Source organism: Festucalex cinctus, chromosome 15 (genome assembly GCF_051991245.1).
Source record: "Festucalex cinctus isolate MCC-2025b chromosome 15, RoL_Fcin_1.0, whole genome shotgun sequence".
Classification (NCBI taxonomy): domain Eukaryota; kingdom Metazoa; phylum Chordata; class Actinopteri; order Syngnathiformes; family Syngnathidae; genus Festucalex; species Festucalex cinctus.
The window spans coordinates 14,841,903-14,855,455 of NC_135425.1; the positions used below are offsets into that span (position 1 = coordinate 14,841,903).

At 37.9% G+C, this 13,553-nt stretch overlaps 1 protein-coding gene across 12 annotated transcripts in view; it reads left to right on the top strand.

Moving 5' to 3' along the window:
• Positions 1-13,553, top strand: part of LOC144002254 (RIMS-binding protein 2-like) — a 62,536-nt gene that overhangs the window by 42,962 nt on the left and 6,021 nt on the right. For 6 of the 12 annotated variants that reach the window (XM_077497300.1, XM_077497303.1, XM_077497301.1 and 3 more), the window contains 11 exons: positions 393-544; positions 2,020-2,748; positions 3,910-4,065; positions 4,269-4,415; positions 6,095-6,197; positions 7,751-7,879; positions 10,236-10,399; positions 11,367-11,535; positions 11,615-11,715; positions 12,024-12,095; positions 13,234-13,398. In XM_077497300.1, coding sequence (XP_077353426.1) covers positions 393-544; positions 2,020-2,748; positions 3,910-4,065; positions 4,269-4,415; positions 6,095-6,197; positions 7,751-7,879; positions 10,236-10,399; positions 11,367-11,535; positions 11,615-11,715; positions 12,024-12,095; positions 13,234-13,398 — 2,087 coding nt within the window. The remainder of the gene's footprint in view (positions 1-392; positions 545-2,019; positions 2,749-3,909; positions 4,066-4,268; positions 4,416-6,094; positions 6,198-7,750; positions 7,880-10,235; positions 10,400-11,366; positions 11,536-11,614; positions 11,716-12,023; positions 12,096-13,233; positions 13,399-13,553) is intronic. The other 6 variants (XM_077497306.1, XM_077497308.1, XM_077497305.1 and 3 more) reach the window with 5 other exon arrangements.

A 13,553-nucleotide genomic window follows, 5' to 3' on the forward strand; every position in this document is an offset into this window, starting at 1 on the left:
GGCACACCACTACTCACTGAAACGGCAGTTTGTCATATGAGTACGCATTTGTTTCTGCGTAAATGCAGGTTTGCATGTAAATTAAAACTACTGTATGACTGCACTCTGATTCAACTTATTTTGACATATAGTATATTTAGTATCACACACCAGCGTTTTAATGTGAATGTAGCCCACTCGTGGTGTCACATTATCACAATATTGCACATTTATTATGCAGCATGCAGTTATAAATGAACCCATTTAGTTCTTTTGAGACTTCCACAAGCATATCACCCCCCTTCCTGTGCATGTTAGTGCATTTGGGGAATGCCTTAGACCCATTTTTTCTTGTTTGTATGTCATCTATATTGACTGTGGAAGAATGTCACATCTCCCCTCTTACTTCACAGGTCCTCCGCTGCCTCCGCAAGATGTACAGGTGCTCTGTGGGCAAGCACCCGGCGTCCTACAGGTCCGTTGGAAGCCCCCCCTATTGTCTCCCACGGGCACGTCCAATGGCGCCAATGTCCTTGGCTACGCTGTCTGCACTAAAGGACAGAAGGTGATTTTTTTTAATTGATTTTTTTTTGTGTCATATCATGGCTCTCTAATAGTATCTTGATTACAGTGAGGGAAGGATTTGGACTTACAAAAAATCTCTGTGGGTCACTTATGGCTGTCTATATTTTTATCTGTAATGAGGCATACAATACAAACACTGCTTTTCAGTGTAACGTTTATGATTCAGTGTTAAGATAGTTCTCTTTACTTAGTAAAGCCTTTTCTGCCCTCTGGTGGTGACGAGACTGAATCAACCTTTTACTTGAAAAATGCTATTATTTATTTAGTTTGTTGCTTGGTTACTAGTCTGTCTTTTCTCGTCCATTCCGTCTTTCAGATCCCTTCAGTCAGCAGATTAGAAAAGTAGCCAAAACTAAAATAATAATAATAATAATAATAATAATAATAAAAAACAAATATATATATATATATATATATATATATATATATATATATATATATATATATATATATATATATATATATATATATATATATATATATATATATATATATATATATATATATATACACACACAGCTGTAGTTGACTCTCTGTGGATGCAGTAGTGACAAGAACTGACTTTGAAATCTAATGGTTAATGATTCCTAACACTATTTAATCGCTATATTTATAAACGATGCACATTATAAATGTTGACTTCTTATATTATAACATTTATAGTTAAATATGTCAAATAAATAAGACTACCTTTATTCTAGAAATATTATATGTAAAAAATTATACCGGAATTTTTGTTTTAAGTCTAGAAATATATATATATTTTTTAAATGAAAAATAAATAGCAAATTTTGCCAAGTGGAATCCAGAAAAAAAGACTCGTTATATTTTAAATTACAATAATGACATTTCAAAAAAGGTTGCTGTCTTTATTTAGTTTTTTTATAAAAGCGACCTTTGTTCTTAAGTGGCAAAACCCGGCATAATTTTAAGTTAAGCAGGTCTGTCAGTGTCTGCTAAATGTAACTATTAAAGCAACTTGTAATCTAACTTAATTACTTTTAACGCAAGTAATTAGTAAAGTAGCAAAGTTAGTTTTCAAAGCAAGTAATAAGTAAAATAACCAAGTTACTTTTTCAAATTTACTGTGGCATCACTGGATTTTACACCAACACTCAACACAAGCAATTGCGTCTCTTCTTTTGCCCAGTAACAGCGGACAAGCTTCGGGTCACTTTCTAATTGGTTATTGTTCTGTTTCACGTTCTAATCCATCCGTCTATAACTCAGTTGTGGTCTCAGTGTTAACCACACACATAAGGATTTGTGATATATTGAACAGGTTTAATATTTACAATTGTCGGCTTGACTATTTTATGAACAGATAGGGAAGGAAAATTACTCTTAATACACCCCACACCACAGGGTAATCGCTCATGATAATATTTTACAGATGTCCGACAATCAAAAATTTTCATTGCCTTTGCCAATCGCTTGTGTCTGTCCTGAAACCAGATCGCAGAGGTGATGTTCCCAATGGCGGACTATGTGACGGTGGAGCTGACGAGGATACAGTGCCTGGAGGCCAGGGAGGTCATAGTCAGGACGCTGTCCGCCCAGGGCGAGTCCCAGGACTCCCACGTCGCCCTCATTCCAAACAACCTGCTCGTGCCTCTACCTCCGCTTCCTCTGCCGGCGCCGATGCACCCCCACCCCCACGGCCAGCCTCACCTTACATCCCCTCACCACCCTCATGCCACCCCGCAGCTTCCTGCCCCGCCCCAAGTCCACGGACAACCGCTCCCACCCCATCCACACCCTCCACACCCTCAACCCCACCCAAGACTCCCTCATCCGGGCGGGCCCCAGCCGAACCAGAGTCGACCGCCGCATCCCCACCCGCAGCCCCTGCGCCTCCATCAAGGTCCCAGGCCCCAGCACCGACTGCCTCTGCAGCCCCACGCTCATCCCCACCCTGTACCTCAGAGACCAGTAAGTGCCAGAGACCTGGATGCCAAAGAGCAAGCTGCCCACCACGGGGCCGCCGTCCCACCCGGCTGGGACCTTGCACGCTCCCCTTCGTCCCAGCAGGGCCACACCCTTGAGCCCCCTCCCCCTGGCAATCCACGTTCCCCCTCCCCTCAGAGGATTCTCCCGCAGCCGAGAGGCACTCTCATCCCGGACAACGTCGCCAAAGCCATCGCCAGGGAAGCGGCGCAGAGGGTGGCGGCAGAGAGCGGCAAGGTCTGACCAAACCGAATGTTATATTCAAAATTATGGGGGGACCAAAACTGCCAAAATTAAAAATAAATAAATAAATGAATGATTAAAAGTGAAAATAAAAACAGATAAAAATTACAATTCAAAAATTAAATACAAAAAATAAATCTAAATCTAAATAAAAAACTAATATATATATATATATATATATATATATATATATATATATATATATATATATATATATATATATATATATATATATAAGTACAAAGAAATAAAAAAACAAGATAAAAAAAATAAATGTAGAAATAAATTAAAAAATATATATATAAATAGAATTGATATCAATCAATGTTATTCAAATGAGGGGGCGGTCCTAATTTCGACCTGGCAGCATGAAATAAATAAATGAGAGCAGACAGAATGTTTTTATTTATTGATTGATATTTAATTATTATAGATATAACGATATTCAAACGTCACGATATGAAGCTCACGATACAATAATTATCACAATATTGTGGGGGGGTAGCCGATTTTTTTTTAAAAAGGTCACAATATTGTAAAAAAAAGAGCTCATACTAAAATAAAAAAACGCACAATATTGTGCTTTTGTACATAACATCAATGTTATGTTATTATTATTATTATGGTTTTTTTTATTATGTTATTATTATTATTATGTTGTGATGTTAATGTGCGCACACATTGAGTTGCTCCACATATTGACTTGCTTCATATATTACGTTCCCCTTCATCTGACAATTAGTCTAGATTTTAAACATAGAAGGGCGAAAAAAATCCTTATTGAAAATTAAATTGCACTAAAAAAAATTATCCACGAGAGGGTGCTAGGACTGCACAAATGGAAATCAACCTGACTTTTTTTTTTTAACAGATGTTCCATTTAAATATCGTGAACATGACGACGATGATATTGTGGCAGTTTTAATATCACGATATCACGCTTATCGTTACAATCCTATTAATTCTATTTATTTTTTTGTATTTATTTCAACAATTTTTTTAATCTCTTTTTTTTTTTATAAATATTTGTATTTATTTTCACTTGTATTCATTTATTTAGTCATTTATTTATTTGTAATTTTGGCAGTTTCCATAGTAAAGACTCACGGTTGTCATGGCAACACTTCACTCGTACCCTTCCGTCTCACATTTCAGGGGGACCGGAGACCTGTTAGCTACGGCGAACAGGGTCAGTCCTTTCACCAGCATCACTCTGATGAGGAAGAGGAAGACGAGGAAGGGTTCGCCCGTCGGCGACGAAGAGGACCTTCGGTGGACGAGTTCCTCCGAGGCTCCGAGTTAGGAAGGCCGGTATGTGAAATTTGAATAGACCGGTTGACCTTCGATGAGGTCTATCACACGAGCGCGAGTGCAAATCTGACTGCACGCAAACACGACCGTGCCGGCGTCACTGTGTGTGCGTTCATTCGTCATGCGTGTTTGGTGTGTGCACGTGTGTATGTATGTGGACTTAAACAAGCGGGTCTGTGTGTTTGTGTGTGACTGTTCAAAAGCCTCACTATAGTCACAATGAAGATTATCACAGCGAGAGCAGCCGCGGCTCTGACCTGTCTGACATCATGGAAGAGGATGAGGAGGAGCTGTACTCAGAGATGCAGCTGGACGAGGGACGCCGACGCAACTCGCACAACACACCCAAGGTGCAGTTCTTTGCACTTGCTGTACTTAAACCAGACTCATGAGCATCCAAATTTACTGTTGGTTTTAGTGAACTGCACAGGCACAGATACTTCACTGCTGCCTTTCTTGCATTTGATATGTGTTGTTAGCGTGTGTGCTGAGTTTAGATTAAGTACAGTGGAACCTCCAAAGTCGAACACAAATTGTTCTAATTTTCAAAACTAAAGAGACAGTATTTCGACGTATATGACGTATTTAGCATTCATACAATTACTGTATAAATATAATTTAATCACTTTTTAAAGTCAAGTCCAAAAAGTTTTCTTTACAATAATATATTCTATGCAGCCCCACTAGTCTAAACACAGTATTGTCCGTTTTTATCCATGTCAGTGGGCGGCCATTTTGCCCCTTACTTAAAACGACATCACAGTTTCTCAGGGCTCAGGTAACAACCAGTCACGGCTAACCTGTTTTCTGAAGCTGAGTCATGATTGGTTGCTACCCGAGCAAATGTGATGTCATTTTCAATCAGCAGACAGTGGCAAAATGGCCGCCCCCTAGGATAGATAAAAACTTGCGGATTTGCTGCTTAATTCGTTTTCCACAAACAGAATATTAATCAATATTTTTTTCGACTAGTTGAAGCGCAAACAAAATATTATTGTCATGAACAATTTTGGGTTGACTTCCTTTTTAATAAAACTACGATAAAGTAAAACTACAGACAGACAAGTAACAGTAGTGTTTTAAGAAGTTTTATTTGTTCCATGATTACAGTACTCTTGTTTCACAAATTATCGTTCCCCATTGAAACGAATAGAGATGCAAATAATCCGCTCCAGCCCAAAATTAGTTTATATAACCTGTTTTTAAATTAAAATCACAGTAACATTTGCGCTCCATATAAACTTTCTTCCATTCCTTGTTGTTCTTCTGTTATTGGCGGCAAACCAGTTGTGGTGCGTTACCATCGAAGGAAACCAGCATGAATTGATGGAGCCTGTGTATTTTGTGAAGGTTGCTGCTGCCATCTAGTGATTGGGAGGTCTGAATAATTCGACAACTGGGATGGCATTTAACTGAAAGATTATTTTTATTTTTTATTTTTCAACCTTTTTGCCCTTAATTGCTTTTTTGGGGTGTTACTTTTCGTCAATTACTCTGGATTGCTGGATTTTTCCTATTCACGGCAGAGCTTTGAACTTATACCCAAACAGTAGCTAAGAATTTTTTGTGTTTATTAAAACTAGCCAGAGCCCTTCCCATGTTGTGGTTCAGTCCACTGATGGTTTCATTTGACTTTTGAAGGATATGTTCCCAGAGGATTTTGGTTAAACTCTAAATATGACCAGCTTTTGGCTGTTCGGCTTTGGATGTTCCACTGTATCAGGCATAAGTGAGGGTAAAATAAATAAATAAATAAATAAATAAATAGCGGCTAACATAAAATTTATTTCACGACTCCTACTTTACCATTAAAATTTAGAATTCTCGTGGGCTTGTTTGTGTGCGTCAGTATGTCTGTGTTTCAGTGTGCTTGTCTGCGAGCGATGCATGAGTTTGTTTACATACAATTTGTTGGAGTATGTCAATGCACATTACTGTATATTGTTCACAATTTAACACTACTGTAAGAAAGTGAGCTCGCTTGTTTGCGGACAGAGTGTGAATATAGTTCCTGTATTCTGCATTGTAGTTAAACACTCCCTCTAGAGGCCGTCATGACCGGGAGAGCGGGCGAAGGATTCATCACAGCGGCTCGCAGCCTCAGAGACGACCTCTGATGGTCCCTGCCATCGGTCAGTACAGCCTGGGGTCATTTATGTTCCACAAAGATTCCATGCATGAGATTCTGAACGTCATTGCTATTTTTTTGGGTGATGTTTCATGCTGTCAATTCCTTCAGTCTTAATTTAAATAAAAATATGCATAATGTTCATCTAATGTGGAAAAATACAACCTTGATACAAATGGTCAGCTCCTTTTTTGCATCATAACCTATTGTTTAAAACAGGCGTCATCCCAGACAAAATGGAATTGTAAGAAATTATTTGTGTGAAGACTGTATGAATTTAGTGATAAACTAAATGATCGTTATGATTTTAGATAATCTTGATTTACTTCCATGGATCTAATCGAGCAAACGGAAGAAATAAAGGATGCATTTATCGAAGAAAATTTGCAAAATTGTGAATCGGAAACCATTTGTCCGAATAGTCCCCGTAGTTCAATGCGCTTGAATATTATCTGTGGTGTACCGCAGGGGTCTATCTTGGGACCCAAGCTGTTTATTTTTTAACAATATATGAAACGTGTCTAGTATTTTAAAAATGGTGCTTTTGAAGGTGAAAAAATCATTTTGTATACAGGGGATATTTCCAGGTGCTATTATTGATAATCAAATCTAAACTGCTAAAAGTAAAGGTTTGGTTTAATTTAAATTAGGGTTGTCAGTCGATTACATTTTTTTTTAATCGGAATTTAATCGCATGACTTCAAAAGTTAACTCACGATTAATCAGAAATTGTATATCTGTTCTAAATGTACAATAAAATACATTTTATAAAGTTTTCATACTCTTGTTAACATACACGTGGAAAAAATTGGTAAACAGAAAAAAAAGCTGCATCTTTAGTCATTGATACAGTAATTTCATAATAAGTCATAAAATTGAGTTAAAATTAAAATGATGTACTATGAAAATTTGTTTTTGATTTGTGTTGTCATTTTCTGCCACTAGATGGCATAATTGCTTTTGTAAGACATTGGTGACAGCTCAGGGCGTTTTTCTTTTCATATTAAGTCGTAATCTTTAACATGAAGTAACCAGTGAAATTCTGCACATTTTTAAAATTGTAAAATACAACTTGACCCCGGTCTCCACAAATATCTTCATTATTATTACATTTAATACTGCTAAATTTTCACATGGACATGTCTGCTCTGTTGCGACTGGAATTCTCCCAGTACAGGCTTTCCAAGTAAGGGGACGTCAATAATCGCGCGTTAAAAAATAAAATAAAAATAGTGGCGTTAAAGGAACTTTAAATTAGCTGAAAATCAACGCACTAATTTTGACTCCCTTAATCTAAACACATTATCTTGAAACCTTAACAAAAACTAAGTACATGATTCTTGAACTTGCACTTACACATGCTTCCATTTTTATTGCATCTAATCGTCGTTCTATGATGACATTTCCACATAACCTTGACCGGCTTACCTGAACTTTCTAAATGTCTTTCTATATTTCACATTATTGTGTCTTCCTACATTCATGTCCAGTTAACCTTTTGAATGAAATTTTGTTGACATTGTAACCCCGGCACCTTCTGATTGGTATTTCCTGTAGAAGTAACCTCTGAGAATAACAGTGAGGGAAACATGTCCCCCATCATCGAGGAGAATAACTATGGCAGAGTAGCTCGGTTCAGGACCAGGTCTTCCCGCAGGCACGGGGGCGGCACCAGGTCTCCCCATGGTATGTGCTGCAACCTGCTGACCTGTCTGATGCCTCCACAGCACGCCAAACACAACGCCATGAGCAAGTGGCAAATGGCAAGGAGGAGCTGGAGACACTTGCGAGTCGAGTTGCAAAGGGACGGGAAATTTCCTGTCATTTTGGGGACGTTTTCAAATGTCACATTTTGACGGATAATTTTAGAAATTTTCCAAGTTGGAAACTTTTCATTGTGAGTGTATTGAGGAGACCATATGAAATTCATTTTCCTGTAATGAGCAAGAAATTCTGCCTAATTTTGAACTGTATTTCTATTGTTGCTTTCCAATTGAACACCTTTAAAAAAAATATATATATATATATATATATATATATATATATATATATATACAAATATATGTTGGACCCGATGGACAGTGTATTTTATTAGATAGTGACAGTAAATAAATACAAAATAAAATAAAAAAATATATATATTTTGATATATATATATTTTGTAACCAATAAATGTTTAAAATATTTTTAACTTACTGATTTAGTTAAAAATATAACTTTGATATTTCTTTGAATAATCATGTTGTGTAAAATGTCAATATATATGGATATATTATAATGCACTTGTTTCGAAAGATGTATTATTTTTAGGTATGTTTGATACCACTCCCCCCCAAGATGCCACTAGTACTTGAAATACATTAAATTTCCCCCCCCAAAAAACAATGACAAATAATTTTAAAGAAATAACTTGCTTATAAAAATATAGCATTTTCCTTATAATAACATAAAATTAATGTCAATTTTCTATTCTTCTCATTTCTAGTTCCTGATTGTAAAATGACTGCATCGTGAGTACCAATACCTTGAAATAAGGCCCGCTAACTGATGACAAGTATTGACATTCGCACATCCCTTTTAACTCATTCACTCCCAGCCATTTTCACAGACGCAATCCCGTTCGCTCCCGGCTGTTTTACTGGATTTTGACAGATTTTGCAAGGCCCACGGAATATTGTGTTCTATTGCTATAAAAGCATGGAACCTATCAAAAGAAAGATTAAAGTCTCTTCTTTCACCAGGAAAAAAAAAGTATGTTTCTATCTGTTTCCGTTTTGCAGCAATTAGCATTAGAAGAGAGCTAAGTTTCATCATTTTTCACAAATCTATTCAAAATTGTAAGTAAATGAGCTTTTTTTTCTACATGGCCCTGGTTGATCTCCTTTGCTCTGCTGCCACCTGCTGGCCGTTTGTGTAATAACTACCATTTCTGCAACCGTTCTTTGCAGTTGAGAGGCTGCATCAAAGCCTTCTGTATGCTCTAGCATTAAAAAACAAAAACAAAAAAAAAACAAAAAAAAAAACGTATAAATACGTCTTTGGGACACTCGGAACATTAAAAAACGTATTTACACGTTATTGGGAGCGAATGAGTTAATTATGTATTAGAGTCAATTTCACCATAAGGTGCCTTTCAAACTTCCCCATTTGAGTAAATAAACACCCACTAGTTACAAAATGTAAAGTTTCCAACTTTGAAAATCCCCCAATTTTGCAGCCTTACCTGCAAGTGCCCGTTTCTCTTTTGATTCTTCTGCACACAGTTGAACGGCATGATTGATCTGCACAGATTGGCGTTGCCACCACTCAAGCGATCTGGGTTATATCCACAGTTGGCGATTGCGCTGAGACCGCTTCCCTCACTGCACTGAGCTCCGGATGCCTGCTAAGACCCTCCCCTCTTTGCGTTTATAAGCACAAGTGACACTTTTGGAAGCATTTTTTCCGCATGAACTTTTTAGTTTGGTTGGACATTTGGGGTTGATGCATCATCTGTTGACAGGGTAAAAATAATATTACATTTTTTTGCTATATAGAGTTGTTAGGGATTGAACATAATGCTAAGGGATTCACAGCCAATAAATGACTTTATAAGGTCTGCGTGGATTATCCTGCTCAAGTTTTACGCAATAGAATGTGTTGATATTGAGTTATGGTCGTTGTACAGATGTTACGTGCATGTCACAGCACTGTGTATTCCTGATGTTGTGTCTTGTCTTTGTGTGTGTCATTTCCAGTGTGTTGCACCATGGTCTGTTTGTCTTGCTCTTTCTGTTGCACCACAAAAAATGATATTTCAGTCTGTTTTTATACTTTGGTAACAATTTTGAGCATTCTGACAAGTTGTCACACAATAGTTCATTAGAGAATGTGGATATATATATTTTTTAAACCCCAAATAATTTCCAATAGTTTTTCCAATTTGCGAACAAACTGCACTTTGATTTCTTCTGAAATGCATCCCCACCCCCGAAATGCTGCCAACGTTAACTCCATCTCAGTATCTGGAGCCACACTTTTATTTCTCATTTGTCTGTTCAAGATGGCTACAGGGATCGTCACTCTCCCCCCTACTTTGACGAGTCGGAGCCAGAGGAGGCCTTTCGGGTATTTGTGGCGCTCTTTGACTACGACCCTCTGTCCATGTCCCCTAACCCAGACGCAGCCGATGAGGAGTTGCCCTTCAAAGAGGGACAAATCATCAGGGTGAGACTTCATTTGGCTTAAACTGACTTCAATTTCACCTTCAGTATAATTATGTTTAAATTATTATTAATAAATCTTACTTTTCAAGTCAAAAGGAAAGAGATAGAAAAAATTAATTGAAATGAATGTAAGCATTTTCAGTCATTTATTTTTATAAGAATATTTCATATTTAAAGTGCAATGAGAACATGTACTTATATGTGTACTTATCTCAAACCCCAAGCGAGAATCATAGCCTGGAAACAAAAAAAAATAAAAAATGCTTGATCAGTAACTAAAATCTGTGGATGAAAAACAAACAAACATGTATGGACATTGATGCATGCATTAAAATTATTTTTGTTTGTCCAGTAAAATTAGATGTCACAAATCACTCGAATGATTTATTTTTAATAAAACAGTCATGAAATTAAGAAAATTGTCATTTTATTTTATAGTTGAAATTGTGTGACGTTATCAAATGAAATGAATTTAAAGGCAATGTTAAAAAAAAATCATCTTTTTTTTGTAAGTGCACAGAACAAAATCTTAATTCATTACTTGTATGCCTTATAAAATATCAGAGTGCCTTGTGAATTTGGTCCAGAGAGAGTGAAACTGAGGTTTTTAAGACATGTAAGCAACCAACATTTAGGAATATTTACAGTGCTTTTTTTTGCATTCAACTTGATCACAAATTAGTTCAGACAAAAAAGTTTGTTTTTTTTATGTAAAAAAAATAAATAAATTAACATAACATATTAAAACTCTATTTTCAATTTTATTCTTTCCATACTGTGATGTTTTTCTTTTTAAAGTGTAATTTACAAAAATATATCTTCGTTTTTGTACTTTGCAATGTTATTCTTAGAATATTTTATTTTATTCTCCTAAATCTGTGACTTTGTGCTACCCTCTGTCAATGGTTGCACATATACTCTACATTTATCTTTACACATGCACTGTATTGCTGCCTTTCCTTCACCAGATATATGGTGATAAAGATACCGACGGCTTCTACAGAGGAGAAGTGAGAGGCAGGATGGGGCTGATCCCGTGTAACATGGTTTCCGAGATACGAGCAGAGGATGACGAAACCATGGATCAGCTCATCAAGCAAGGCTTCCTGCCTCTCAGCACCCCGGTGGACAGATTAGGTACTAAACTATAAAACGATTGTGGAGGAATTGCTGTCTAAATGATGGATGATGTAAAGTCAATGATCATCCCTTTCAGAGCAGAACAGAAGAGGGCTCCGTCGAGGTGAGGCCTCCAGGAGGATGGTGGCGCTGTACGACTATGACCCCCGAGAAAGCTCACCTAATGTTGATGTTGAGGTATCACAAATTAGTAGTTTTTGCATGACATTCCAGAACTGGAAGACAATTTGCAGTGTTTTTTTGTTTTTTTTTTTGTTTTTTTTAAACTGACCTTTTATTTTCCAAAACAATCTGATTGAAAACTCAATGAATCTGTTGTATTTGATATGTAAATTGGCCTTCAAGAGGGAGGAACAAGAAAAATAAGCCATTTTGCATGAATTAATTAAAATTTCTGGAATTGTCCTCCTATTCTGGAATGACAGAAAAGAAAAAAAAAACACTTCTTGCTTGTCTATCTTATAACTCTCTTCTTTCTCTGATAGGCTGAGCTAACCTTTTGCACCGGTGACATCATTGCAGTGTTTGGTGATATTGATGAAGATGGCTTCTATTATGTGAGTGTCCTCATTATTAATCAATTTGTGGTCAGCTTTAGAACATAGGCTAAAAATTAGCATTGCTAACATCACATATTTACGTTTAAATTTCAAGGGTTGACACTCGCATAGGCTGCAATATTTACAGTTTTGATGAATGTATGGAATGGAATAGATGTTGATTGTCATTGCACATGTACAAATACAACGCAGGTGACGTTACAGGGAAGTCATGTGGGATCCAAAGAAGGCGGTGATAACAGTATAGTGTGAGCGTGTGTTATTGTGGATGTGTGTGCATGTCAGTGTCAACTGCGGATGCAACTGGGCATATCGTCTTGTTGCCGTGGAGACAACCTTGCAGCCATCTGGTGGAGGTTCTTATGCATGCCAGATCCATCACACCAGCATCTACTGAAATGCAAACAGAATTTGCTTCTTCTTCCCGCTGCTCGCTGATTCAGTGGAGGCTGATGTCTGTGGGTCTCACTCTGCTTCATCTATCCTTCCTTCCTTCCTTTCTTTAGTTTTTACTCTGGTCTCTTGAGATCTCCCTAATCTGTTGGGATTGAGATTTCTGGGGTTGGTGTAAGATTCTGATTTTGTAACCATGTGGGTGACAGGTGGTGTTTGGTTGGTGCGCTATTTCCCTTTGATTCATCTTTCTTTCTTTTGATCTTTCCTCTGGTCTTCTGACCTTCTGAACTTCATGACTCCGGCGAGACTCTGAAGTATTCGGTTAAGGTGAAGGGAAATGGGATTTTTATTAGGTTTCAGGTGAACTAATGAGCACAAATTCACGCACATGCACACAAACAAATGGCCACATACGCACATTAAAAAAAAAAAGAGAGAGAGAGCAATGATGATGATATGTTGAATCAGTAAGACTGCCGAATGAACACTTCTGAGCTCACTCTAAAAAAAAAAAGCAAGCACTTCTTCAATGAGATGCCAATTGCTCCTCGGTGGCAGCCATTTTGTAAAGGAACCCCAAAATCGTATCCACCTTGCGATTGAATTCACTTGTCGCATGAATCTGGGTGTTGACCGCTCGTCCCACACCATCCAGAAAGACCGGCAGCTTTATCTCTCCCACTGAAGAAAACTATGACTTGAAACATGGCCGTTCTGATCTCTTCCTTCCTCTCCTTAGGGTGAGATCAACGGTCACCGAGGTCTGGTTCCCTCCAACTTCCTGGAAGAAGTGCCTGACGACGTGGAGGTGTATCTGACCGATACGCCCTCCCACTTCCCCCCCGAGGAGCCCGCCAACCGGCTCCCCGCCAACTCTGCCGCCAGCGTCCCGGAGGCCAAACGGGTACATCATCACCATCGCCGCTCTCAGCGCTAAGGCCCTGTGTTCATCCATCCCTCCGTCTCCTCTCCTCCTCTTGATTTCGCTTGCTCCACGTTGCCGTGTGTGTGCTCTCCATTGTGTGTGTCTCTCGTCCGTGTGCTGGCTGTGGTGACCGA